This window comes from Parambassis ranga, chromosome 2 (genome assembly GCF_900634625.1).
Source record: "Parambassis ranga chromosome 2, fParRan2.1, whole genome shotgun sequence".
In the NCBI taxonomy this organism is placed as follows: domain Eukaryota; kingdom Metazoa; phylum Chordata; class Actinopteri; family Ambassidae; genus Parambassis; species Parambassis ranga.
Window position 1 is genome coordinate 46,317,090 of NC_041023.1, and position 27,895 is coordinate 46,344,984.

General features: G+C 50.9%; 3 protein-coding genes across 6 annotated transcripts; all 3 read right to left on the bottom strand.

The window, feature by feature from the left end:
• Window positions 1–3,878: 3,878 nt before the first annotated feature.
• Window positions 3,879–12,496, bottom strand: LOC114431679 (zinc fingers and homeoboxes protein 1-like). The gene is made up of 8 exons (XM_028399261.1): window positions 12,144–12,496; window positions 11,051–11,502; window positions 10,351–10,962; window positions 10,011–10,137; window positions 7,212–8,399; window positions 7,006–7,137; window positions 6,543–6,940; window positions 3,879–5,507 (listed from the first exon to the last, which is right to left on the bottom strand). The coding sequence occupies exons 2-7, from the start codon at window positions 11,383–11,385 to the stop codon at window positions 6,551–6,553; spliced, it is 2,784 nt and encodes a 927-aa protein (XP_028255062.1). The 5' UTR covers window positions 11,386–11,502; window positions 12,144–12,496; the 3' UTR covers window positions 3,879–5,507; window positions 6,543–6,550.
• Window positions 12,497–13,084: 588 nt separating this feature from the next.
• Window positions 13,085–19,687, bottom strand: LOC114431912 (ATPase family AAA domain-containing protein 2-like). Of its 3 annotated transcripts, none has more exons than XM_028399592.1 (23): window positions 19,435–19,687; window positions 19,252–19,352; window positions 18,956–19,018; window positions 18,600–18,671; window positions 18,411–18,519; window positions 18,214–18,329; window positions 17,966–18,140; window positions 17,736–17,824; window positions 17,504–17,663; window positions 17,320–17,410; window positions 16,931–17,245; window positions 16,745–16,856; window positions 16,489–16,675; window positions 16,178–16,363; window positions 15,959–16,094; window positions 15,683–15,879; window positions 15,450–15,609; window positions 15,243–15,365; window positions 15,045–15,113; window positions 14,381–14,779; window positions 13,942–14,066; window positions 13,222–13,350; window positions 13,085–13,153 (listed from the first exon to the last, which is right to left on the bottom strand). In XM_028399592.1, the coding sequence occupies exons 3-23, from the start codon at window positions 18,976–18,978 to the stop codon at window positions 13,121–13,123; spliced, it is 3,006 nt and encodes a 1,001-aa protein (XP_028255393.1). In that variant the 5' UTR covers window positions 18,979–19,018; window positions 19,252–19,352; window positions 19,435–19,687; the 3' UTR covers window positions 13,085–13,120. The 3 variants fall into 3 exon arrangements, with proteins under 3 accessions (XP_028255393.1, XP_028255392.1, XP_028255391.1); XM_028399591.1 differs by having other exon boundaries at window positions 19,432–19,687; XM_028399590.1 differs by having other exon boundaries at window positions 19,252–19,687.
• Window positions 19,688–22,254: 2,567 nt separating this feature from the next.
• On the bottom strand, window positions 22,255–27,268 carry LOC114447677 (H-2 class I histocompatibility antigen, L-D alpha chain-like). Of its 2 annotated transcripts, none has more exons than XM_028424080.1 (11): window positions 27,073–27,268; window positions 25,956–26,228; window positions 25,592–25,882; window positions 25,104–25,388; window positions 24,755–24,880; window positions 24,544–24,561; window positions 23,588–23,656; window positions 23,424–23,459; window positions 23,194–23,214; window positions 23,029–23,082; window positions 22,255–22,872 (listed from the first exon to the last, which is right to left on the bottom strand). In XM_028424080.1, exons 1-11 carry the CDS (start codon window positions 27,125–27,127, stop codon window positions 22,814–22,816), a joined length of 1,287 nt encoding a protein of 428 aa, XP_028279881.1. In that variant the 5' UTR covers window positions 27,128–27,268; the 3' UTR covers window positions 22,255–22,813. The 2 variants fall into 2 exon arrangements, with proteins under 2 accessions (XP_028279881.1, XP_028279873.1); XM_028424072.1 differs by having other exon boundaries at window positions 23,588–23,674.
• Between the last annotated feature and the right edge of the window lie 627 nt (window positions 27,269–27,895).

Here is a 27,895-nt window from a genome sequence, read left to right on the forward strand (position 1 = left end):
CTGTAACGGCTCAACAAAGCCTTTGATAAAGCAGTGAAGATCCATCAGGCAGCGGCACACGTCTCTGAGAGGAACTTTGTTTTCTCCTGGTGTTCCTCCGAGAACAATAATCTCCATGTTCAGGGTTATGCCGTGACAGACGCACAGTTTAGATCATCTCGTCTCTTTTTCATAACGAACGCCTGAATGAGCTGTCAGGACCAGAGCGGCAGCCGGTCGGCCAGAATATGTAGGACGATGCAGCGAGCAGGGAGGGAGGGGGGAGGGGGAGAGGGAGGGAGGGAGAGAGGAGGGAGGGAGGAGAGAGGAGGGGTATAGGAAGAGAGAGAGAGTATAGGAGGAAAACAATGAGGAGCAAATGGGGTGAAGGAGAGACGACCTCAGAATGACCCACAGACCCCCTCCCTCTCTCTCTCTCTCTCCATGTTTCTCAGCCTCGCTCGCTCTTTGCTGCGTGATCGGTTGAAAAAAAGGAAAAAAAGGCAAAACCAGGACTTAACACACACAGACACACACAGACACACACACAGACACACACACAGACACACACAGACACACACACAGACACACACGACACACACACAGACACACACAGACACACACAGACACACACACACAGACACACACAGACACACACAGACACCACACACACACACACACAGACACCACACACAGACACAACAGACACACACACAGACACACACACACAGACACACAGACAGACACACAGACAGACAGACAGACACACACACACACACACACACAGACACACAGACAGACACACAGACAGACAGACAGACACACACACAGACACACACACACACACACAGACACACACAGACACACACACACAACAGACACACACACACACACACACACACACACACAGACACACCAGACACACACAGACCACACACACAGACACACACACACAGACACACACACACAGACACACACACACACACAGACACACACACACACAGACACACACACAGACACACACCGACACACACAGACAACACGACACAGACAGACAGACACACAGACACCCACACAGACAGACAGACACACACAGGACACACACACACACACAGACACACAGACACCACACACACACACACACACAGACACACACACACACACACACACAGACACACCAACACACCACAGACACACACACACACAGACACACAGACAGACACCCACCAGACACACAGACAACCAACCACACAGACACACACACACACCACACACAGAACACACACAAGACACACACACAGACACACACACAGACACACACACACAGACACACACACAGACACACACAGACAGGACAGACACACACAGACACACCACACACACACAGACAGACACACACACACAGACACACACAGACACACACACAGACACACACAGACAGACAGACACACACACACTGACCCAACACAAAGACTGAGTTTGAGTTTTGTGCCTTAAAATAATACTCAGACAACAAACTGCAGCTTCAGACACGTGTCCCGGTTCTGACCCAGCAGACTGGAGTGAGACGTGAAATATGAGACAGAACAAACTGACAGAAAGGAAACGTTGGAGCATCAGAGACGTCTTCAGACACGTTGTGGGGCAGGAGGCGTTAGAACCAGGACTCTGGTTTGAGCTGAAGCCGCGGGCCAGGTGAGCTCAGCTGAAACCATCAGAACCATGACTCACTCTGTAAACACACATATGGACAGATATGAGTTCTGGTTGGAATAAGCCCCTCGGAGCTGCAGATGTTTCCACAGTTCTCCCAGACCTGCTGCTCGGTGGGATGTCTGGTTTTAAAGGAGCCTTTCAGGTTTAAACCCACAAAGGTTCCAGAGAGAAGGCCGTTCTCCCGCCGTGTGTGTGTCTGTGTGTTGAAGCGTTAACTCCAGACTCAGTCCTCAGCAGCTCTATAGATTCAGGCCCTGTGTGTGTGTGTGAGTGGAAGTAGGTCAGTAGTGAAAGGGTTCTGTCCTCACACGGCCTCTGCTCGGCCCGTCACACCACTCGTGTCGACTCTAATTTTCTCTTCCTCGTCCCTCCTCCCTCTCCTCTTCCTCCCCCTCCTTCATCTTTCTCTCTGCTCTGATTAGGAGGCGAGCTGGTCCCACCCCTGGTTCAGACGGGTCTCGTGTAGGTTAACTCTTCAGTCGCCACCTCTCCTTCCGTCTTCCTTCTAATCCTAAAACCAGCCCCCTCTCTCCCCTCTGAGGCCGGCGGTGTGTTCGCACAGGCCCATCAGGCCGTCTGTGGTGTGTCAGTGGTGTTTTCGAGGGAGACCCGACACGCCACAAAATGGGGCAGAGCGCGGTGTGGTGAGGGAGGACATGAATCAGCCCTTTCTCCTTAACGTTTCATTCACAAAGGAGCCAACTGAGGGGACGGCCCTCAGAGCGGCACCGGGTGTTCAGCCAGCGGACTTCCAGGAAGGCTGGATAAAGCCCAGATCTGTGAACAAACGGTGGATTACCTAACCCCCGGCCAGCGTTACACGATGTACAGTAGAGCCGGCAGAGGGCCGTGTCTGAGCTTACACTGCCATCTGCTGGAGGATCAGGACCAACAAGCAGACATCACCAACATGCCTCCTCACCACAGACGTGCCAAAACGCCCCAACATGGCTCCCGAAAACGCCTCTGGCGACCTCGCGATGACGAAAGTCGTCCGAATGTGCAGCTATGTGTGGTGAGGGGGCTCCAGACGTGCTTGGCGACGGCGCTGAGTGTCTGGAAGGACTCAGGCGGGTCAGCGAGGCTGCAGAATGATGCAGAGAGTCAGAATGAGAAGCAAGAACACAGCCGCAGAAACATCCACATAAATGAATGCATTCAAACTTCCCTGACAGCTGGGCGTGGGACGTGCCACTGTCTCCACGGTGACCTGTGACCTCCAGCCTGCTCCTGACTGCAACCAAACATGACGCTCGGGCACTTATCAATAAAACGTTCTCACCTGATGTACTCTACATGAACAGTCACAGTATGATGTCATCAGACAGTCATGGTGCTGTGAGCTGTGAACAGAACCAAAACAGAACCAACACCAGGGGTGGAGGAAGGACTGAAGCCTGGTGCTCAGTAACAGTAGAAGTGCTGCATCAACAATCCTACTGAAGTAAAAGTCTTAAGTACTTTTAAATGTACTTAAAGTATTCAAAGTAAAAGTACTCACACTGAATACATATGATTGATTTCCAAAGGATGTGAACAGGTTAAAATAATCAAAGTAAAATGGAGCATGTGTAGTTAATGTCCATGTTGAGTCCAGAAGCAGCTGTGGACAGGTCTGTGTGTCCTGAGGCAGGCTGTGGACATCAAGTGAACAGAGAGGCTGCTGATAACAAACAGGCATTCAGCATGTTTACTGTGTCAGTGTTCCTGCTGTAGATTCATGTGATGATTCATGTTCATCACACATTCATGGATGGACCTGTGTTAGCAGACAGCAGCTAACTAGTTAGCTCACTGAGCCAGAGCACCGGCATCATGACTGAGGCTCATTATAGAAACACAGCTGCAGCGTGACACCAGCTCCATGCAGAGTCTGACCTCTCATCAGTCCACACTGTGTTCATCACATGGAACAAGGAACTACAGACACTGGAGACATGTAGTGGAGGAGAAAGGACAGGGGACAGCTGCAGCATGGAGTCAGAGGAGAAAGGATGAGCTGTTATTTTTACTTAAGTACAGTAGAACATAAGAAAGGTGCAGTAATAAAGTACAAATACTTAGTTACTTTCCACCGCTGGTAGTATGACAGATGACAGAACAGTGCAGGACGTGCAGCTGTCTGAATGTCATACAAAGTGTGATGATGTCAGCGAGCTTCAGGCAAATAAACGAGTCTGAACAACCGTTTTTAACTTTTTATTTTTTGCTTGCAGACAAAAAGATTTCCATGAAAGTCCAGATATAATAAATAAATTAACTACTGAAACCGTTAAAGCGATGATGTGAAGAACGGCAGAGTTACACAGAGCTCAGATAAGGATCCCGATGAAATCAAAGAGACGCCGCTCTACCCGCCGCTGATTGTTCGTCAATGTTTGCATATCCTGACAGAGTCCGCGTGGTTCAGTAAACACAGGAAGAGAAGAACACCAAAAGACGTATGAAAGGTTAAAAAGCTCCCAGAGGGAACTGAGCCGAGTGCTTGTGGTTCGTTGTCCCTAAAATATCATCTGTGATTCTTGTGAAAAACCTGATAGGTAATCGTTTACTTCTACTTCACCCGTATTGGAGCAAATAAATGCATTAGAATATTCGAACTATGTCTTTTCTCCTCTTTAAAGTGATTTGCTGACTTTGGTGGCGAGAGCACATAAAAAACGCCATCTGAAGGACACGATCCTCATCACGGTGCGTCTCATGCATACAGTATGAATCCTGTCCTAACTGTCCTAACGTGTGAATGTCGCCGTCTCACCGCGTCCGTAGCTTCACTGACTGAGGTAATGTTGCTTGTTTCCTGAAGAAGAGCACACAAGCCTTTGTGTTGTGTTTGTTTTTGAAACGAGGACACAAACAGCATCTGGGTTCAAAACGTTTTCAACTTGATCAACTCAAAGAAATAATAATCTTTAAAAGGAAAAACCCACTTCTCTGGAACATCAGTGGGACTTTTGTGCTTCTGTCGGTTTATTAATGAACCTCCCCTCCTTCACCAGATTTCCCACAATGCCACACTGATCGTAACGCAGTCAGCGTGTGTAAAGATATGAGGAGTAATTAAAGCGTCGGCCCGTGGAGCTGCTGCTCGGCGAGCTACAGTCAGGACCTGTTTTTAAAGTGGATTGTCCCTTTAATGTTCTCAGTGTTGTGGCTGATGTCATTGAAACTGAATGGACCCAAACACCTGCAGAAGTCGTCACGTTATAACAACAGTAACATGGACGCAGAGTCCGTTAAAACGTCTTCAACTTGGAAAAAGTACAAAAAGCTAAAATGTGTTGGAATTCATCCAGCAGAGTTTTCTTTTAATTGAAAGGAACTTATAAACAGAATGGCACTAATCTGAATAGCTGGACTGTCTATTCACACGGGTTTTAAAAACCTTCAGACACCTCCCACTGTTCCTGGGAGGACGTTCCCCTCAGAGAGAGAGAGTCCGACAGTTCCTCCGTCACGCTGAAAAACTGTGTGTGTAGTAAAACCATGCACGGTCTCACTGCGTAAAAATGTCTTTATACAAAGTGTTTGTGTAAGAAAAGATGACCCGGGTCATTCTCAGAATAATAAAAGCCTTGTAATCTGTACAGGAGCAGAGCTGGAACTGGACGCTCACCACTGCGGCGGCGGCGGCGTCCTTCGGTTGGTCCCCACAGCTCCTCAGCTTCACCTCTCAGTGATTCACAGCGGCATCACGACCCAAAGCTCCTCCCCCCAAAGGCATGAACACCCGATCTGTCTGAGCCTCCCGCGTCCGAACCACCAGCTGGGAAACACTGACGACCTCAACGGCGGGGAAAGCCACGTCACATCTGTGGGTAAGAAGACAGGAACACAGCTGAACAGATGTAACATGTCGGAGGCCTTTAGAGCTGTGGTCATGTACAGTCATGCACACCGGCGCCTCAGAGAGATCAGAGAGCGGTACTCCACCAACACTGTTCACGGTGGAGATCGACTGGGGATCTCCTCAATCCCATCAACCTGGCTTCCATTGAGGAAGCAGAGGCTGGGGACTTTGAGGCTGCCTTTGGTCTGGATGTTGTGGGTCTGTCTTGGCTGACGCGGGGGCAGTGCCTCTAGACTGGCACACTGGGGTGGTGGTCCCTCTTTAAGACGGGGCTCACACTCCTCAGCCTCCTCAGGAAAGTCTATGCCAGGGTACTGGAGAGGAGGATTCGGCCTATAGTTGCACCTCGGCTTCTGCAGTAATGCGGTCGCTGTTACCAGTGTGTCGTGGTGAAGAAGGCCCTGAGCAACAGCTCTCGATTTACCGGTCGGTCTACGTTCCTACCCTCACCTCTGGTCATGAGCTCTGAGCATTGACCAAAATAATGAAATCCTGAATACAAGAGGACGAAATGAGCTTCCTTCCCTCAGAGACAGGGTGAGGAGCTCGGAGCAGAGCAGATGCCCCCTGGACGCCTCCCTGGGGAGGTGTTCCGGGCATGTCCCACTGGGAGGAGACCTCGGGGGAGACCTAGGACATGGTGGAGAGACTATGTCTCTTGGCTGGCCTGGGAATGCCTCAGGATTCGCCCGGAAGGGCTGGAGGAAGAGTCCAGGGAGAGGGAAGTCTGGGCGTCATTGCTTAGACTGCTGCCCCCACAACCCGGCCTTGGATAAGCGTTTGAAAATTGATGGATGAACCGGGAACAAACCACTCACTACAGAACGGACCTTGAGAGAACATTATTCCATTTAAGTTTTAGCACCTAGCAGGACGACCTGAGAGCAACATGATACTATGAGCAGATTCTAACAGACAGACTGAGTCAGGGCCTGAATTGGGCCGCTCCGTCTCTGTGGACAAAGACATCACTGTGGACGTAGAGCACCACACTCACCTGTCTGCTCATGTCTGCTCCTCTGCCTCAGGCTGTGATTGGCTGTCACCTTCAGACTCCTTCTGGATCATCTCACCGTCCTCCTCTTTCTCCTCCTCGTCCTCCTCGTGTTCTCTCACCTCCATCTCTCCTTCGCTGTCCACCTGCTCCTCTGCTCCTGCCGCGGCCTCCTCTTCCTCCTCTTCGTCCTCCTCCTCCACCTCCTCCGCCTCCGCCTCAGGCTCCTCGTCGCTGAAAGGTTCCTTGCCCTCCTCCACCCTCCTGGCTGTCTCAGAGAACCAGTCTCTCACCGCCTCGTAGCTCATGTTGGATTTTGTCACCAGGTCGTCCAGGTCCTTCTCGCTCAGGGCTCGGTGCTTGAGGTAGTAGTCCTTCAGGAACGCCTTGCCAGACTTCACCTGTAGGAGGCAGACTGTTAAAACTCTGATCTGTGAGGATGTAAATCTAAAAAAAACACACAGACCTTGATGGTGCTGGCGCCCTCCTGTGGTGAGCGTTTGCAGGGATTTGGACGCCTCGTCCTCCTGGACCAACCACGGAAACGCTTCCTGGACTTCTTCTGGATCTTGGTGCCGCCGTTCAGCGCCTCGTCCACCTGAAAGCGACACACTGATGTCTCCCTGTTCTCTTTTGTTGAATGTAAGACATGTTTGTGCGGAGGCGGCTCACCTTCCCGCTCTGATAGAGGTAGTACCACTTCAGGTTGCTGTTCTTGCAGGCGTATCGCGTGTCTCCAAACCAGTTGACGATGTACGTTCTCGGCAGGCCGCTCTCCTCCGCCATCTGATCGTATTCCTCGGGCGTTGGCCACTGTGTGCGGACGAAGGCCTTCTTCAGGACATGGAGCTGCTCCGGCGTCTTCTTCATCACCTTCCTACCAGCGGGTGGAGTTGGCTCCTGAGACGATGGCGCTGGTTTCTCTGCCTCTGCGTTGCCTTCGCCATCGCTATCTCTTCCCTGCGGTGTTAAAGTCATTTTCCGCCTCTCTGTGAACCAAGCGTCCACCTCCCGCCTCGTCAGCTTCGTCTCTGCCCGCAGCCGGCTCAGCTCCTCGTCTGAAGGCGTGTCTGATTTCTGGAAGCTGGCCTCCAGGACCAGCAACTGCTCCGGAGTCTTCTCCTTGAACTTCTGTGGCGTGAAGTCGGGGAAGGCGTGGCGGAATTTTACACGAGGGTCGCTGGATGAGCCCGGCATGTTGGCAGACGTTGGAGAGCTGTCGCTGGCGTCGTCACTGGAGTCGATGACAATGGTGGCGGCTGTGGCGGAGCTGTCGCTGACGTCATTAAGGCTGCCGCTGCTGTTCCTTCCTGACCGGCCGCCCCCGGAGGGCCTGCTGGATGCGGGGTCCGTCAGGAGTAGGCTGTGGTGATCCTTGGAGTTCCTCTGGTTGTAGCGCGTGTCACTGAACCACTTCTTTATGGCTCGTTTGGACAGTTTGGTGACCTGCATGAGCCGCGAGATCTCTGCCTCGGTGGCAAACTGCCGCCTGCCGTAACTGGCCTTCAGCTCTGCCAGCTGCTCTTTGGACTTCTTCGGTTTGCCCGCTGTGGCGTCCAAACTGAGCGACGAGGAGGCCGACAGCTCCGTCTTAGATTCGGACGTCGAGGGTTCGGCGGCTTTGGGCTGGTTGCCGGGGACGCCGGCAACGGTCAGGGTGATGGGAGAGGCGACGGGCACGGTGCTGCCGTTTCCTGCCACCTGAGTGAGGACGAGGCCCGGCTGCCCGACGATCTGACATGTCTGGAAGATGGACTGCAGGCCGTTAGTGGCGGCCGCAATGTTGGCGGGGATGACGGTGATGGTCTGAGGAACGGTCTGCACCGTGCCGTTAAACTTTTTCCTCCTCGCCTCCTCCACCTGAACAGAGAGAGAGAGAGAATTACATCAGATCATTGATAATCTATCATCATGTGGGAGCTGTTTGTAGAGTAAAACACGCTGCTGTGTGTCCCGATGTGTCTCAACACTCAAAGCAGCAGATATTAAAACAGGTCAGGTGTGACTTCCTGAAAACAAACTGTGAGAGGAGCAGCTACAAAGCACAGAAACCGAGACACCACTTCAACAAAGGGTCACAGAGAGGATGCACTGCAGCCAGTCTGTAAAATGATTTTTATGAAGCGACTGAATGAAACAGCCGAGAGTGCCAGAACACGCAGCTCCTTCCAGAGCCAGTTAATGAAAGCTGAACGCCCTCATGTTCCAGAGCTTCATGTTTCGATCGCAGTTTTTTTCTGGGTGCTTTTTTAACAGAGGAAGAAAATGTGGCTGCAGGTTACCTTTATACTGTACTCTGATTCTGGGCTCATAGTGAGAGTAAGCATCACAATATGTTCTGATCTATTCAGAATACACAGCCTACATGGGTAACATGTAGGCTGCAGGTGGAAGGATCCCGATGCGGCGCTCAGGGCCCGATGCGGCGCTCAGGGCCCGATGCGGCGCTCAGGGCCCGATGCGCCGCTCAGGGCCTGATGTGGCTCTCAGGGCCCGATGCGCCGCTCAGGGCCCGATGTCAGAGCAAGAGCTCTTCACCTGTGTGACCAGTGCATGTGGGGAAGAAATGAGGATGGATCTGGATCTGTGAACTCTACAAACTGTGGTTTAAGTGTATTAAAGGCTCAGTCTTCTATTCATTGCTCATACTATGGTTTGAACACAACACACATTAAGCTTCTCTTTTAGAGCGTTAGCCATGCTACAGGTTAGCCATGCTACAGGTTAGCCATGCTACAGGTTAGCCATGCTAGTGTTTACATCCACTCTCCATGCGTATTACTGTAGAACACAGCATGCTGTGTGTAGAGAATGTGGAGGATGTTTCAGCATGAATGTGCACATATGTAATATCATTACAAACCAATAATCACCTGCCAAGTATTCATTTAGTCAGGTTAGTGTTTAATGTAGAAACAAATTGAGCGAATCAGACTTCAGATAGGTAATGTTGTAAAAACACAACCACCATCACAGCATCAATCAGCAACGACCTCACTTTAATCTGAGCTAGGGCTGCAACAACTGAGTATTTTGATACTCGAATACTCGCTGATTATTTTTGCGATTACTCTTTTTGAGTGTGTGTGTGAACGGCTCACCCGCGCTTTGAACCCAGGGCCTCTTGCGCCCAAAACGCTGATCATCCCGCTACGCCACGAGAGAATCTTCCCGATGACGCCACCAACGAGTCATCGAGTACTGTAATTAGTTGTCGATGAATATTACTCGAGTACTCGAGCAATCACTGCAGCCCTAATCTGAGCTGCAGTGTTATTATTAATCTCTCTGAGACGAGTGAAACGGGAAATATTCAACAGTTTCTAACAGTCTGGGGGTTTGGGACGACTCCACTGTTGTTCAGTCGTAAACAGCGTGGAATAAAAATCAGCTTAACACACACTGACAGCAGAGTATCTGTCCACTGCTGTCAGTGTGTGTGTGTGTTTGTGTGTGTATCACGACACTGACCTCCTCCGGCGTCCAGCTGACTCCGTGTTTGAGCCTCTGAGCAGAAAACCAGACTTTGATCTGCTCTTCGCTGAACTTTGTCTGAGACGACAAACCCATGATCTCTGACACTGACGGGTACGGAAACCTGCAGAAACACAAGCAACATCAGCACTGACACCAGGTACACTGCTCACTAAAGACACCCCAACACAGACGGGACCTTCAGATTTAAAGTTTCTGATCATCTGAAATCCTCCAAACATAAAGTGTTCACACTCACAAGATTCTGTAAAAATGTAAAAACTCTGCACTCAGCCATGACGGAGCAGCAGTCACATTGCAAACCTTCATGGGTTACCTGTTGTAGGCGCTGACCAGCAGGACGTTGTTGTCCATGGCCGTGTTGTAGGTGGGGATGCTGCTGATGGGTATGAGGAGCTGCGTCTGCGTGTTGTTCTGCTGGTTCTGCAGCACCGACAGAACCTGAGCCAGCGTCCCCGGAGGCAGCACGCTGCCGCCCGAGCCGCCTTTAATCTGCAGCACATTGGGGCTGTTGACCACGATGCTCTGCGGGACAGCCTGGACCTGCACCGGGGCGGAGACGGGGATGAGGCGCGGGGCGGCGGGAGTGATCGGGGCGGGAGACAGCGCCGGTGGCTCCTTGTTCTCGTCGTCCTCATCCTCACTCTCCACTTTGATGACGTCATCAACAATCATTTTGTGCGCAGCGGTGAACTTCTTGGGCTCGGGCCGGCTCTTGATCCTCATGATGGGCGTCTTGCTCAGGGCGATTCCTCTGCGGGACGTCTCCTCCGCCTCGTCGTCCTCCAGCTTGACAAAGCTGCCATCGAAGGTGAGGTCGTTCACCGTCTGCTGGAAGATGGTCTCGTTGTTTCGTTTCACCATCGTCCGAGTGAAGTTGTCCTCACCAGGGTGCAGCCGAGCATTGTGGGCCAGCAGCGTGTCGTAGCTAAGGACAAAGAATCATGGGTAATTCCAAACAAAGAACAATATGTACGTGATATGGATTTCCCTAACCAGAAAAGCGAGCAGCCCACCTCTTGGTGTGGTAGTCACACTCCATGCAGACGTAGGAGGTGTTGGTGACGACGTCCGGATGCTCCGTGTCCACGTGCATGGTGAAGAGGTTGAGGTCCGACGTCTGGAAGCTGCAGTACTTGCACTCATAGCCTCCCTCCGCCATGTTTATGTCCAGGTAGTGCTCTGACGCCGCGGCCTCCTCGCCTCGCTCCTCCGAGGAGACAGTTGCTGCTCCATTGCTGTCCTCTGGGTCGCCATCTGCATCTGCGACGTCCTCCATCTCCTGGTCCGAGTCAATAGCGTCTCGAGGGGGAACCATGCAGGGAACGGTGGACTTCCTCCGGCTCGCCATCCTGACTGTCGCTGCGTGTAAGCGGGTGCTGAAGCCGTCTCAGTTCAAGTCGTCCTGTCGTGGCTCCATAAAGTAGAACGTCGTCAGTTGAAATGATTCTTCTGTCAGCCTCAAATCCTGCAGTGACACAGTGTTAAAGCATTCTGAGTGTTCTGTTCACGTACTAACACACAGTCTGAATAACTCACATCACCTCTGTCCCATCTTTACACTCATGACATAAAACATCTGTGACTGTTCACTTCACTACATGTTCCTTTGACTGCTGCAAATATAATAAGCATTTATATTATTTATTACTTTATAATTAATGTTACAACTTAGCTGGATGAAGTGTGAGCTTGGTTTTTGTGTCAGATAAATTATTATAAACATTAAAAAACTGAATCAGAGCTCAGAGAGAACCCCTCTTTAACCCCTCAGATGAGTAAGGTGACCCATCAGAGGGGCCCAAGCCAGGCTGTGGGACCCAGTGTCTCATCTACTACATGCTATGGCTAACCCTTCTGTAGAGAGGAACATTTTAAAGGTTCTACCGGGAACGCAGCACTGTTGTACGAACACTTCCTGTGTTAACCAACGCGCGCAGACAGCTAGCTTACTTTCTGACAGATAAAGAGGAACATCCTCCTCCGGGCTAACGCTGGCTAACGCTAGCTAGCTCCGCTGTGTGTGTGTGTGTGTGTTCGCGGCGGCAGCGGACCGGAGGCTCGCCGCACACCGACAACAGACGCCCCGTGAGCTCCGTGTGTGTTTACCTGCACGTTCGGTTCCCGTTTCCCTGCATCGTGGAACAAACAGTTAGCCGCTAGCGGCCGCAGCCGTGTAGCATCTCCGCTGCTTCGGTCTGTTGATACGCAGTCTTCCGCCTTTTGCCCAATTTCATCGAGGATCCCATCTGCTTCAGCCGGACATGGAGCCCCTCGGACGGTCCGGGACCAGCTAACTACCGCCCGTTAGCTTCGGTTTCGGTCACCGCCGCCGCGACTCGCATCGTTCAGTCTGCTGCTGTGCTATTAAAACGGACAGTTGAATAAAAAAGGCACCGACACTTCACCGAATCCGACGATGGCCATTTCTCACACCGCCACTGCACGCGAGCAGCGGCCGAGAGCTACATCCTGTTCGTGCCTTTCAAAACAAAAGCACTACAGTTCATATAAATATGCAACTTTAGCCAAAACGGCACAAAACATTTAAAATAAATTACAATTTGTCAAACTCTGAAATGTGCATTAACAACACTGTGCATAAACAATATTTACAATTATTTCTAATATCGTTAGCAACACCTGACATTTATTTTGAAGGCGGTCCTGCAGACCGGAAACGTCCGTCTGCGTGCACAAGTCAAGTTTGCCGCATTCATTTATTTATTTATTTTTCACAGCAGTGTCAGGGGCAGACGCAGCGTGTGCGTCATTGCGTCACACAGACCAGCGCACGACACGTGAGCGCGCTGCGCGCTCCAGCTTGTGTACTATCAGTTAGAGAGAAGTAGGCCAACACGGCGTGTCCCGGTACTGACGGAGTTACGCAAGGAAATGAGTCACGTACAGCAGAACAGTTCGTAAACAAGCAAGGCAACAAAAACAATCACACAAACAAAAAGGGTTAAATCTCAATAACACTTTAATTCAAGCTCAAATGATGAATTAAACAACACTGCAAACGTAAATATAAACAGAATAAATACTGAGGTATGAGTGCTGAATGTGTGGATGAGGTTTACTGATCAGGAGAACGTGTCGATTTCTGTCTTCATTTCCTGGAAAAACAAACACACAGCTGTCATGTCAGGGTTCATGGACTCGTGTTCGGAGAGCAGAGCTGTACCTGAAGCAGCTCCGTCTTGCTGTGGTTGTTTCGGTGTCTGTAGATGCACTGAGCCAGCAGAGCGTAGAGCTTCTCCAGGTGCTCCACCTCGGCGCCCTCGGTCTTAGCCACGGCTCTGTTCAGGAGGTCCTGACAAACACAGACAACAATGACAGCTCTGAATCGTCTCCCACAGCGTCCTGAGACCACGCCGCGCTCTGAGACCAGAGATTTGAGTGATAAAGCGATCAAAGTGGAGGAGGAGCTGAGAGAGGACACACTGATCCAGCAGCTGATAGTCAGAGCTCACAGCCGCTGGAGCAGGTCAGAGTCTGAACTTTTTCTTCAGACTCCACGAAGCTTTTGAGTCTGAGAGGCGCAGTTCACAGCTGCATTCTTTCACATGGCCAGCAGGGGGCCGCAGTCAGCCTGTCCTCTTACTGTCAGCTGTAAGGAGGCCTCAGAGGAAAAGGTCTTCTCTCGTGAGTCCATGCCTCAGTGAGCGTCTTCCTGGTGAGTTTGTGATCACGGTCATTAGTGTGTTTTAATTTCCTTGGCTCCTCTAAAGATGGCGGCTGTCAAAATGCTCAAAATCCTTTTGCAGACCTACAGAGACCACTTCAGGACTTCAAAACTCTAAGACTGCAAAGCAAGCGAAGGCTGCAGGTCGGTCCTGTCTGATGGTCCAGTTCAATGTGTTACTGCAGCGACACACGTTAAGACAGACACAGACTGACTCACCTTCAGTTTGCTGCGGTCCACCACCAGCTTTGGTGTCTCTGCATCGTGGACATCCGCATATTTGTCCCCGCTGAACAGCTGAATCTGAACATCCTGGTTGGCTGTGGTCGTGCTCTTCTTGCGCACTGATTAGGAAGATGAGGGAGAGGAGGGTGAGGCGGAGCAGCTGTGTTTCAAACGTGTTGATCAGAGGAGCGAAGGCTCAAAAACTACAGCAGCAACCAGCAGAAGCAGCACAAAGACCAGCAGGACCCAGCTGGAGGACATGGAAGGTCCTGCCCTGCTGACCCTGGCAGTGGGACCTGTTGAAGCGTGTTCAGCAGCAGCAGCACTCTGAGGTGAAGCCCGGTGGCGGCGGGCGGCGGTTAGTAGGGACGAGGTGCTCACACTGCTGTGGTTAGACGTCGGGCCGCTCCACGTCTCTGTTAGACATACAGACCTAATTTTTTCCGCCGGACACCCTTCAGCACCGTGTCAGTGTCCCTCTGTCGGAGGACCATCCTCCTCCTCCTGGGGGTACTCACGGGGTTGCGCGGCCGGCGGCGGTACCCATTCATGGCGACTCCATTCCGGGCTCCCCTGAAGCCGCTCAGGCCGCGGTGGAACCCGTTCACCTGCCTTTGCTCGCTGTCACTGCTCTCTGACAGGCTGGACCAGCTGGGCCCAGCAGACCCATTTGCCACCCCGGTCTCCTCGGCGCTGGACTCTGAGCCCGCCTTGCTTGACGAGGAGGAGCCGGAGGTGGAGAGGACAGACTGCTTCTTCTTCTTGATTTTGGGGATGACTCCGGTGCTCCACTTGCTCTTCCGGCGTGGTTTGTAGCGCTTCTTCTTACGGGCTGTGGAGGGAGGTGAAGGGGGACAGAAGACAGGTGGTTAGATCACGGAGGCAGAAAACCTCATCTCCTCCTGTCACCTCTTCTCTGCTTCTCTGTTTGCTTACCTCAATGATGAAGTATGGATCACAAAACAACACAAAACATCATTAGTTCATGTAATAAACAGCAGGTGTATGGGGCTTTCATGGTAATTGGGGTGTTGGATGTGTCAAAGATTAATAATGAAACTGATCTCTGTGATGACACACTGTGTTCAGGGGCTGACCTTGTGGACTGTTTCTGGAAAACGCCGAGCTGCAGACGCCGCCTGGATCCAGGTCGGCCATGGAGAAAGCTGCCAGCAGAAAACAAGTCTCAGTTTGAGAACATTCCAAATCAAATCGTGCCGTGTGCAGCTGAAACATCGCCGCCCTGCGACCTAAACGTCCAGCTCAACAGAAACGGAGAAGAACTCGGACAGCACCTCTCTTGGTCCGAGACTCCTTGATCTCCTCGCAGGCTCTCTCAAACTCCTCGTCCAGCTCGTCTCTGATGATCGCTCGCACCGTGTCCTTCAGGGCACATGCACGGTGGCGGATGTGGCGGTCTGAAACCGTTCAAAATGACACACAGTAAAGTAAAAAAACTTCTTTAATTCGGGGTCAGGGGTTTCAGGACGTGGGGGTCTCACCCATTGCGTCGCTGTTCGGGGAGTACTCCAGGGCGTTCTGCCAGATCAGGTCTGCGTCGGACATGAACTCGCCGGCGGTGGCGTACTTGTGCTCGTCGATGTTGGTCAGCAGTGTGGAGAAGTCCATGGGCTTCTTGATCGCCATCATGTAGTCTGGGACCTGCAGGAGACCATTTCCCATAAAACCCTGCGTCACCCGTCTGCGGGGACTGAACCGCCGTCCCCGTACTCACCTCCTCCGTGTCCACCGGCTTGGTGAAAGCTTTGAAGCGGCGGTCCAGGCTCAGCCGCTCAGTGACGTTGCGGAGGAAGAGGCGGAGCTCCCTCAGCACGTCCTCTTCCTGCTCCTCCAGGCGGAGGCGCTCCCGCTCCGTCAGCGGGCGGGGGGCAGGCGGGGGGGCCACAGGGAGGCTCTCCAGGGGCTGCGTCTCTGTTAAAAGACAAGAGAAGAACATTCAATCGCTTCACATCAAAAACCTGAAGCACTGGAACCATGTGGAGCTACACACGAGCTATTTGTTTGGAGGGCGGAGCCTCAGCTGCCTGGTTCAGAATCAGATCCTGGAAGAACTCAGTCCTCTCCTGCCTGGAGGGAACAGGGAGGGTGTACACCTCACCGTACTCCTCCCGAAAAAGTAACTGGATCTGTGGACAGAATAAGAGCAGCACTTCACATCCTGCTGAACCATGAGGCCTCCTGTGTGAGGAAACAGAGCTCTGCCTCTCACCTCTGGGTCCAGATGCTGATGGGGGATGTTGCAGGTGGCGAGGAGGAGGATGGGGGAGAAGGAGGGGATGCTGCCGAGCAGGCTGAGGAAGGAGGCCCTGAGCGCCGCCCCGGCCGTCTCCCACCACTGCTGGAGGTGCGGGATGTAGAGGATGCTGGGAGACGTCCGCCTGGCCTCACAGAACACCTGAACAGGGAGGAGAGCGACAGACTGACAGATGACGGGCTGCAGCTTCCTGTCACCAACACTAGGTGTCCTCAAAGGGCAGCAGAGCGAAATGAATGAATTTAAAGTCCACACTGAGGAGTCACCTGAGCGCAGGCTTCCTCCGGGGAGGTGCTGCTGACCGCAAACAGCACTGCAGAGTCCAGGCTGTGCACGCTGAAGCGCTCCAGAGCGTGCAGGATGGCGGGGGCCAGGTGGGAGGTCTGACTGGCAGCAGGACGTCCTGCCAGGAGCATCCGTGGCCGGTGAGACATCGGCTGTTTGACCGCGCTCCTGCAGGAGGCATCAAAAATACTTTAACTCTTCCTCACATAAGTGTTGCTCTGCAGCGTTCGCACTCACCTGGAAAAGTGAAGGAAGGCTCGGCCTTTGGAGGGGGTGGAGATGCTGGCGGCGGTGGCGCTCCTGCCACATTCACCCATCAGACCGTCATCAAGGACACCAGAGGTCAAATCTGATGCGCAGAAAACAGATTTGTCAGCCAGCTGTAAGGTTTCATCAGAGACGCCTCCACATGCTGCGACTCACCGGGCTCCCTCTTCCTCTTCATCCCCTGCTCTGCGTGTGGGAACAGCCTCTGCAGAGCCTCCAGGACGTCACGCAGAGCGCCGCCCAGCAGCGGGTGGACCACGGCCGACAGCGGCTTGGCGGGGGAGGCGGCAGAGCGGCGCGAGGCCGGCGACATCTTCCTCATGGCTGCCACGAAGTCGCAACTGCTGACAGCGATGGAGGAGACGTCCAGCAGCAGCTTCTGGGAGGTGCCGTAGATCTGTGGGTAGCGGCGCCGCAGGGCGCACAGCGCCGCTTCGGTGCACACCGCCCTGATGTCGGCGCCACAGTAACCTGACGGAGACTCAGGAAGTTAAAACATCATTGTTAAACGATGCTAAAAGAGAAGCTGCAGCTTTCATTCTCACCGACACATTTCTCAGCCAGTTCATCCAGGAAGCTTTCAGCCGGAGCAGGTTTCCACTGCCGGGTGTGGATTCTCAGAATCTCCTTACGAGACTGAAACACAAAGAACATGACAAAAACCTGATGTCACCACTGTGCTCAAACACTGAGAGAAACTCAACACAAAGCTGTATCAAACATCTTCACCTCTCTGTCAGGGAGGCCAAAGAGGAACTCCCTGTCGAAGCGCCCGGGCCGCCGCAGCGCCGGGTCAATGCAGTCCAGCCGGTTTGTCGCTCCAATCACCACGACTTCCCCCCGACTGTCCAGCCCGTCCATCAGAGCCAGAAGAGTTGACACGATGGAGCTGAAAGGAGAGGACAGAGTCTTGGTGAATGTGTCTTGTGAGGTGGCGGACACAGCAGCTGCAGAGACAGACCTGTGAATCTGGTCCTGTCTGCTGGATCGGACCGGAGCCAGGCCGTCGATCTCATCAAAGAAGATGATAGACGGACGCATCTGATACGCCTGAAGACGAACGACACACCAACACACAAAAAGTCGGACACTTCCTCCCTGAAGTTTTACTACAAGGGAACAGTGAACGGTGCCCGCACACTGACAGACCGGTCAGCAGGGGGCAGCGTAGAGACACCAGCCGATCCTCACCTGTTCAAACAGGAGCCGCAGCTGCCGCTCCGACTCGCCCACCCACTTGCTGAGGCAGTCCGCTCCCTTCCTCATGAAGAAGGCCACCTTCCTGTTGCCATGGCTACACTCGTTGGCCAACGCCCGGGCAACCAGCGTCTTCCCCGTCCCAGGGGGGCCGTAAAACAGACAACCTCTGGAGAGAGAATCAGGAGTTTGATGTGGAGTTATCTTCAATTAAAGTGTTAATACGCTTCTGAGTGTGTTACCTGGGAGGCTGGATCTTGAAGTTGTCAAACACCTCAGGGTACAGAAGTGGGAAGACCACCATCTCCTTCAGAGCTGCGATGTGACCCGACAGGCCGCCGATGCTGTCGAACCCCACCTGAGGAGGAAGGAGAGAGGGCAGGGTGGAGGTGAGGGAACCGTTCTCCTCAGTCCATCACAAACTAAGACCTGCACTCACTGTTTGGTCGATGCCCATGGGATCAATGTCTGCCAAGCCCACGCCTGCGGACATCTTGTCCCTGCGAGTCCCCAGAGTGCCGTCAGTGCGCAGGGCCAGAGGACGACAGCTGGCGAGATGACAAGACGAGTCAGAACACACGTAAAGGGGCCATGTGACCGTGGTTTACAGAGGTCAACACCCACTGACCTGCTGGGAATCCTTTCATCTCCATCATCTGAGTCCTCATCAGACTGGTTGGTCCACACATTCTTAGTAGCTCTGTAGGAAGGAACACAAACAGCAGGTGTGTGTGTGTGTGGCTGGAAGCGCATTGCAATGAATTCTGGGTAAACTAAGAATTATTTTAAACAAAACCCACATGGTTGAAATAACATCAGCATCACAGCAGGAGCCTGAACACTTCCTCTGTAACACTGCAGAGCACACAGGGGGCGCTCTGGAGCGGGGCCTCAGTTTACAGGAAGCTCAAATAACGATGCCTCTGCTTCTAACGTTGTTTTAGTGGAGAAGAGAGAAGGTGTGAGCTGTGCCCACAGTCTGACCTGAAGACCCCCCTGCGGGTCATGTCTGCTCCTGAGGCGCTGATCCGGATCCTCTGGAAAACTCTAAACAGTGAAGAAGAAGAGACACATCATCATCATCAAATCATCTGACCAGGAAACACCTTTCAAAGTTTTAACTAGTTGTCATCTGTCTATTCGATGCATTCAATGACCCTCAGGAAGTCTGAGTTCCTCCTGGTTTCCTGACAGTATTTAGAAGCTGGTGCTTTGAGTAGGCAGAGGAAAGCACTACATACATACAGTTAGCTTATTTAATTGAATATAAATTTACTGACCGCTGCTCGGTCCCGGGTACAGTGATGAGGCTCGGCTTAGTTTGGCATCAAAGTTCTGGTTGGTGCTGCTGCTGTCTGTCTGCTGTCCTCAGCAGCAGCGCCTGGAAGCACGAGAAGAAGAAGTCAGGCGTGTAGAGGCACCACAGCTTCCTCCGTTAGATGACCTTTGGTCGTACAAACCACCATCATCGTTGCTGCTGCTGAGCTCTGTCTGTGGCGGCACCGGGTCGGGCTTCTCTGGGCTTTAGAGTAGATCTACAAACACACAGAGAGAGAAGCTGTCCGGCTGCAGCCTTCACAGCTCGGAGCCTTCCCCTCTACACAGCACGCCGCTCTGTCAGCATTACATCACAAACAGGCAGATAAGGCCGTGTGCTTCTCAGCCTTCTGGCTAACTTCCAATATGGTGGCAGCTGATAGAGACGCTGCCCCGTCCCCGTCAGCTGCGAGCAGACGCTGCACCGCCCTCGCCACTGCCTGATAAGAGAGGCAGCGCCCACGAGACGGGGCGAGCGTGTAAACACAGCCTGAGTTTTCAAGCTGCTTCAGCATGTAAACAGACACAGGGGCTGCGTTCAGGGGCAGCAAACACAGGGGCTGCGTTCAGGGGCAGCAAACACAGGGGCTGCGTTCAGGGGCAGCAAACACAGGGGCTGCGTTCAGGGGCAGCAAACACAGGGGCTGCGTTCAGGGGCAGCAAACACAGGGGCTGCGTTCAGGGGCTGCGTTCAGGGACAGCAAACACGGCGCCAGCTGTGAGGCGTTCATAGCATCCGTGGAAACGTTTCCAGCAGACAACCTGAACATCACAGTCTCGGTGAAGTCAAAGCTCCAGCTGTGCTCACTCCTTTGTTGGTCCTGAGCCGCCTCTTCTTCTTCATGTCGTCCATCGTCCTGAAGACCGTGCTGTTCATGCTGCAGAGAGAACCAGAGAAGATTCCATATTGTCCCATTAACCCCTTATATCACAACATACCTCCACAAATTAAGCGTTTTGTTAAAAAATCTATAAAAATCTGAAACCTCTGCACTCCTCACAGCCAGGACCAGGACTGACTCACAGGTGACAGCAGACACAGGGATTCACTGTCTAATCTGCAGGCTGTACCATTGCAAACATTTCTGCAGCATGTAAAGATCTCGTTTCCCCACAGCCAGTAAGTTCTGCATGGAAACATCACTTCCATAAAATCAACATGCACAGACACGTCCCGACTTTGTCTTTATAACTGATGGAAGATGAACAGATGTGGAAATGAATCTGTCTCCATGTGATGTACATCAATGAGTCCAAGGCCAGTTCACGGCCTGGGTTTATTACAGGGTGAAGGCAGTGAGAGGAGCCCTGTCAGACTCACTGCAGAGAGTCTGATTCAGGTCAGAGGGGGAAGAACACATGACCTGAGGACGCACCACGCTGGGTTTGTGTTGTCATCATCCACATTAAATCCCTGCAGAACAGTTCAGACATGCAGCGTGACACACCGCTGTCCGAGGACATCCTACATGTCTCACATGGATCATTCCATAATTCATAAAGTCACATCAGCCACTGACTCCATGGAGTTTCTGTCAGGTTGAACACATGAGGACACAGCTGAATATGTGTAGTTCCTCTCTCCAGTGGTACTGTACACAACACAACAGACACACACAACACAACACAACAGACACAACACAACAGACACAACACGACACAACAGACAACACAACAGACACAACACAACAGACACAACACAACACAACAGACAACACAACAGACACAACACAACAGAACAGACACAACACAACACAACAGAACAGACACAACACAACACACACACACAACACAACACAACAGACACACAACACAACACACAACACAACAGACACACAACACAACACACACAACAGACACAACACAACACGAGACACACAACACAACACAACAGACACACAACAGACACACAACACAACACACACACACAACACAACACACACACACACAACACAACAGACACACAACACAACACACACACAGAATGTGATATGTTCATGTTCAACTTTATTTGGCCTTCATATTATTGTGTGAAAGTTAAATTAATCTTTGGACCTCTCTTCGACGTGTTAACAGCTGCTGTGAGGCTCCACACAGAGGCTACTGCTCCACACTCACATCGGCCGCTCTGGACGGTCTGCCCCGGCCCGCGCCGCTTCCTCTCCGCATCTCCTCTGCCTCCGGTGCCGCGGAACGTTACCATGGTGACAGCTAGCACGGCCGGGTTTTGGCTAGCAGCTAGCAGCGACGGCGGAGAGGAGCGAAGAGCGGAGGAACACACACACACACACACACTTTAACACACACACACACTCCTCCACACACACACACACTCCTCCACACACACACTTTAACACACACACACACACTCCTCCACACACACACACACTCCTCCACACACACACTTTAACACACACACACACACTCCTCCACACACACACACACACTCCTCCACACACACACTTTAACACACACACACACACTCCTCCACACACACACACACTCCTCCACACACACACACTCCTCCACACACACACACACTCCTCCACACACACACACACACACACACACACTTTAACACACACACACACTTTAACACACGCTCAGAGCCCGTCGCTGTCGATTCAAACCGCAGGGCTCTGCCGCCGCTTAGTGACGTCATGGCGTAATCGACGTGACCCTAACCCCCCTTTTTTTAAACTATTCGTCACTTCCTGTATTTATACGATTATAAGATATGAAGTATCTTTTTTCTTAAAATCAGTCTTTATATATAAGTCGAGTCATTATTGTTTAAATCTAAATGTCCCCACGTGAGGATCCGTTAAAATATTCCTGTTCACTTAGTATTAGTTTGTTTTTAAATGCCTTTTCTATTCAGCTCTGTAACACACGAGTACATCTACTCATGCATCTGTAGCTCAAGTATTTAAATGTTTTCTCCTCTCACAAAACAAACCCCATGTAAAGACAGATCTTTTTATTATCAAAGTGGGAGAACAGAACACACTGCACAAAGAAAAGCTTGGATTCAAACGCAGCAGGCGGACCTAACAACCTAACGACTTTAGTCAGAAGCTTCCTCACAATTATCCCCGTAATATATCAAGATGCTGCTTAGACTGGTATGAAACTATAATTCATCAGCTTGAGAACAGAAGACACAAGAACAATAATCAGCAGTATGTCTAAGACTGGAAGAAAACCTGAAACAAGGAGCAGTGAATACAAACATCTAAAATCTTTTTTATGTCATTTCAGTTTTGATGAATTTGCAACAGGTTTTTATTAAATTTACGACCTGTGATTTTTAACCCCTCGTTGTAAAAACTTCATTCTCCTTCCTTTTGTGAATTTTCAGAGAAAATCGTTACAGACCCCCGAACACCCCCCCACCTCATCGATGCCAAACATTCCAGAAACAGCTCTAATTCTGCTGTGATAGTTCAGGTCTAGCTGGTTCACACAGGTGAACGTGGCTCTTCTGGTGGAGGCTCCTGTAGGTGTTCAGACCACATCCTGGTCCTAACCCTGCTGTGTCAGGGGGGTGGTTTCCCCAGGGGTCGGGTTCCCGTTGTCATCAGCTGCAGGGAGGAACAGGGCTGTTTTACTTATTGTCCATCCAGTGGACTCACTCTACATCACATTTTATTGTTATATTTAAATATGTTGGCTGTGTGGAGCAGCCCAGTGCATTCTGGGTGGTGCAGTTCAGAATCCCAAAGGGCACAGATACTCACAGGAGACTCCAGAGTCACTGCCACTACTGAGAGAGCCCTGCGACCCGCCAGGTACTGAGAAAAGGAAAACATGTTGAGTGGCAGCCTCCGGGCAGAAACCATGTGCACACGTGTGTGAAGCCTCTCATTGTAATGACTGGACATGATGCTTTTACAAACACTTACCAGAGGTGGCGCCAGCTGCATCTACACACACAGGAAGACAGACAAACACAAAAAACTCTCAGCCAGTGAAGACAATAACGAACATCAGCACATCAACACCAGAATTCAGGATGGTCTCTAACGACCTGACAGCGACTGTTAATGAAGACATTAAACACTGACACCATGTTCACAGTGAAGCGTTTACAGGGTGAATATCTTCAAACATTTCTATAACAGAGGAAACCTACCAGGGATGAGCGGTTCAACCACTGTGAGAGCTGGATCTACACACACACACACAGTAATATAATATTTATATATATCTAATTATCCAGGTGGTATATGTTTGAATTCACAACTTAAAATGCACGGTGTCGATACGAAGACTGTGACCATGTAATAAAAGCCTTACCTCCAGCAGGAGGACCTGTAGGGGCAGGAGGACCTGTAGAGGCAGGAGGACCTGTAGGGGCAGGAGGACCTGTAGGGGCAGGAGGACCTGTAGGGGCAGCATTTTTACCCGTTGAAACAGGCGGAACACCATTAAACACCAACAAAACAGCAGGAGTTCCTTCTCCTCAGACACGCTGACTGAAACCGAGCCGATCGTGTTGGAGCTGAATGTTCTGTAATGGTTGGACCACTGTGGACCCAGGAAACGCTTCTACAACATCTACAGATGTCAGCATGTGACAACACCATCAGCTCAGTCCAGCAGTAGAAATGAGAAAGAGGAAATCCACGCTACCGACCAATAGGACCGATCAGTGACACAGAAACAAGATCCAGCTGGGTGTCCTGACACATCAGAGCCGCAGAGTTCACACATACACCACTGTTCAAATGTTTGGGGTCACCTGGAAATGTCTTAACTTTTTAAATAAAACAAACATTATAGTAATCAGACTACAGTCAGACATGGTTCATGTGCTAAATCACTGTTCTACTTAGAAAGGCTGGTTTTAATGGAACATATCCAAAGGTGTACAGAGGCACCAGCAGCCATCGCTCCTGTGTTCTGATGCTACACTGTGTTAGCTAATGTGTTAAAAAGGCTCATTGATGAGAGAACTCCTGTGAAATGATGTTAGCACAGCTGAACTGTTGCTGATCAGAGGAGCTGTAGAGCTGCTGACCCCATGGTTTGAACGGTAGAGTGTATCGGATCATTTTTCTGAATATATAAATCAAGTGAAATAAATGTTCTGTTTCATTTGTTTGGGTTTTTTTTCCACTGTCAGCACTTCCTGTGGCTCTGATCAGCCAATTCAGGCATGAGGAGGTCCAGCAGTACACAGCCCCATGTGTCACACCTCCACAGACAGGCTTTGAACAGCAATATATAAGAAAATAAGAAAGTAAAGTTACCATGGCTCCTGGCTCCACCTTTAACAGAGAAGAAGACAGAGCATGTCAGTGATCGCAGACTCAGGTTTACACAGTGACTGTTAAAAGCTGAGGAACACAAACACTGAGCAGCGGTTGGATTTGACCTTTGACATCATAAAACAATGACAGACCTTTGAACCTGATAACAGACACACAGCATCCTCCCTCTGGATCAACACACTGCACTCACCAAGAATGCCTCTTTTATACAGAACCGCCAACAGCACAACCACCAAACCCAGAACCACCACCACGCCAGCGATGGCTCCACCAATGGCTGCACCATCTCCATCAGATGAAGAGGTCAGCTTGTGATCTGAAACACAGAAAACATTTCCATCAGCTGTCAGTCAGTGCAGGAGCAGAGCTGAACATTCAGGTGTCTGTGGTCCAGCTGTGTTCCCTGAAGGTCGGCAATGACAGACCTTCTGACAGAAACACACTGCGTGGACCCCCGTCATGCTGTGTGCCACCTCCTGAGAGCTACGGCACCACCTACAGGAATACTAAAGGCATCACACACACCAGACAGGTCTTACCCCACTGTTTCAGAACCTCCATGCCGCTTGCTTCATGGATGATCTCGCAGGTGTAAGTAGACACGTCAGACTTCACGATTTCCACCCAGTCCTTTCTCTGGTAGGTGTCGTCTTCATTTGGACGAACTCCCGAGCTGAGCAGTCCGTCCACGCTCTTCAGGACGCGGCCCTCCCTTCTGATGCGCAGGACGATGTCTTTCGGGTAGAAGCCGGTGGCGAAGCACGTCAAAATGATGTTTGTCTGCACTTTGGCTTCACTTGTGTACATGTACACTTCAGGTTGCTCTGGAAGAGGAGAAAATTATACACAAAGAGTCAGCGTTGACCTGAGAGACGCTCCTAAACCCTGACCCTTCATCTCTACACACTAGAAAACCTTCAGTCAATCGGAGGAATCACACTCCTACATCTGCTAACATCAGACTTTTACGGTGACAGAAGGCGGTTCTAAAATGCTTAAAAACAAAATGGCGGCATGCCATACATACTGGCTTTTTTTATCTCTTCTTGCCCATAGGTCATGAACTTGCTCAGCCAGTCGATGCACTCGTTCTCCAGGTAGCCCTTGGTGTACTCCTTCAGCACCTGGACATCATCCCATTTCCTCTTGGTGGAGACTGCCGCATCGACTGGGGCGACCCAGACTGAGGACTCATCATCGAAGGACAGGAAGTCGTTCCCGTCGTAACTGTACATGTCTATTCCCCGGACATATTTGAGTTTGCCATCGGACTGCATATGGCCCTCACAGCCATGCATCCACTGAAGAACATGTGTGTCTGAAAACATAAAACATGAAATGATAAGTACGCCCAGAACACGAGGCGAATGATTCATCACAGCAGCTCCTACCGGTGGCGTTCTGCCTCATCCGTTTCATCAGGATGTCGATGTTGACCTTGAACCACTGCTGTTTGCTGCGGCGGGACTGTGTGCCTTTTTCCCAGTAGTTGTGTTCCAGCTTTTCCTCCATCCAGTGCTGTTTGGGAACCTTCTTCTGGGTCTCACTGTCGTAGTAGTCGATCATCTTGTTGTCCAGCAGTCCCATGGCGGTGAACTCGTGGATGCCCGGTAGGCCGACGGATTTGGAGAAGGCCGTGTAGATGTATGTGAGGGAATGCCTGTCTGTGATTCAAACACACAGCAGGCCTCATGTTTCTGTCTTTACAGGGTTCAGATCTATGAAGATCCATTCATACACACACACACCACCATCAGACCACTCACTGAAGTTTACTGACATTTATCTTTGACCTTCAGCACCAAGGTTAAACACGGTCCTTCAAAACACCGAAGAACTCGTGAGGTTACACAGATAAACAACATGCAGACAGCAGTGATAAACATCTCTGTCTGACGGCAGCCTCAGGCAGGAGAACCCAGGAACCAGGAAATGAGACGAGGGCCCAACAGGTGCTGACAATGCTGTGTCCACACAACAGCCTGCTCCAGCTGTTCACCTGAAATATCCATAACTGAGACCTAACATTACACTTCTACATAGAAATATATGATTATATACACCGTATATACAAACTGTATATACTTAATAAACTGTGGCCTGCTGATCCACCAGATTACCCCTGTGTGTGTGTTTTAAGAATATATATCTTTTAGCATTTCTATTTCAATATTTCATTACACACTGACTGTGAATACATATTCCACAAGTAAATAAATATGTATAAACACATTTAAGAGACACGTGTTTAGATGTAAACTCAGATTATTGTTTTAGTTCAGGCTCATAACAAATAAAACGTAAACACATGTTTCAACAGACTAATTAAACGTTAGCCTGTTGAAACATGTGTATATAACTAAAGCGGGTCAGAATAATCGTGATTAATGGATAATAAAGTCACTAAAACAACCAAATGAAGGTTATTTCTAAAGACGTCACAACTCCAGGATCTTTACTTTCGCTTTCAACAAACTCGCAGCAAACATGTCAATAAGAATAACTTACCGCCGCTTACCGCCAGCCCTGTCCCCAGAAGGACAAGCACTGACAGGAGCCTCATCGTCCTGGGTCTCAAACAGACTCCGGTCCGCAGTCTGGAACCAGTTTTATCCGAATGTTCTGTCCGCAGCGGGCCGCGCTCTGTCCGTGCTGCTCTCCGCGCTCCGACTTCCGGCTTCTGCTATCTCTACTGTGGTGCGTTCACGGCCGCGCGTATTGTGGGGACGCATTCACGTAACGTGTCTAAGTATCTGACAAGGAACTACAAACACTTCAGCACAAACACGAACTGATTCAACACCAACGGAGGACCTAGGTCTTGTCCCTCCGGTGGACCCCATGGGACAATAGTCTCGATGAGTATGAGTCGCTGTTCAATGCACATAAGAAACACCTAGCTAGCTAGCAGGTGGTTAGCTTAGGTGGCTCAACTAGCAGAAGAGACCGTCCCCCTGCAGTCATGAGTGTAAGCAGCTCGTTTTATTTAGTGACTGCGGTGAACCGCCTCCAGCTGAGTCCACCTTCATCCACACGATCAACAAAATCACAAATATCCACATTTATCCAGAACTCAAACTGACGAGGAGCCTGACGCGCGGCCTTCCTCTGGCAGCCAATCAGATAATTAGCCGAGGGTTGCTAGGAAGATTACACCGGAGGAGGTTTTACACGGCACCACAGAGAATGAGGAGCAGAGCTGGGACCAAACCATCCAGAGAAGAATTCAGAGTCTTCAGAGTCTCACTGCAGCGGCAAACAACCGAGAACAGTTACAACAGGGTGTCCAGTCAGAAAAACACTTTTATATATATATGGATATATTCAGCAA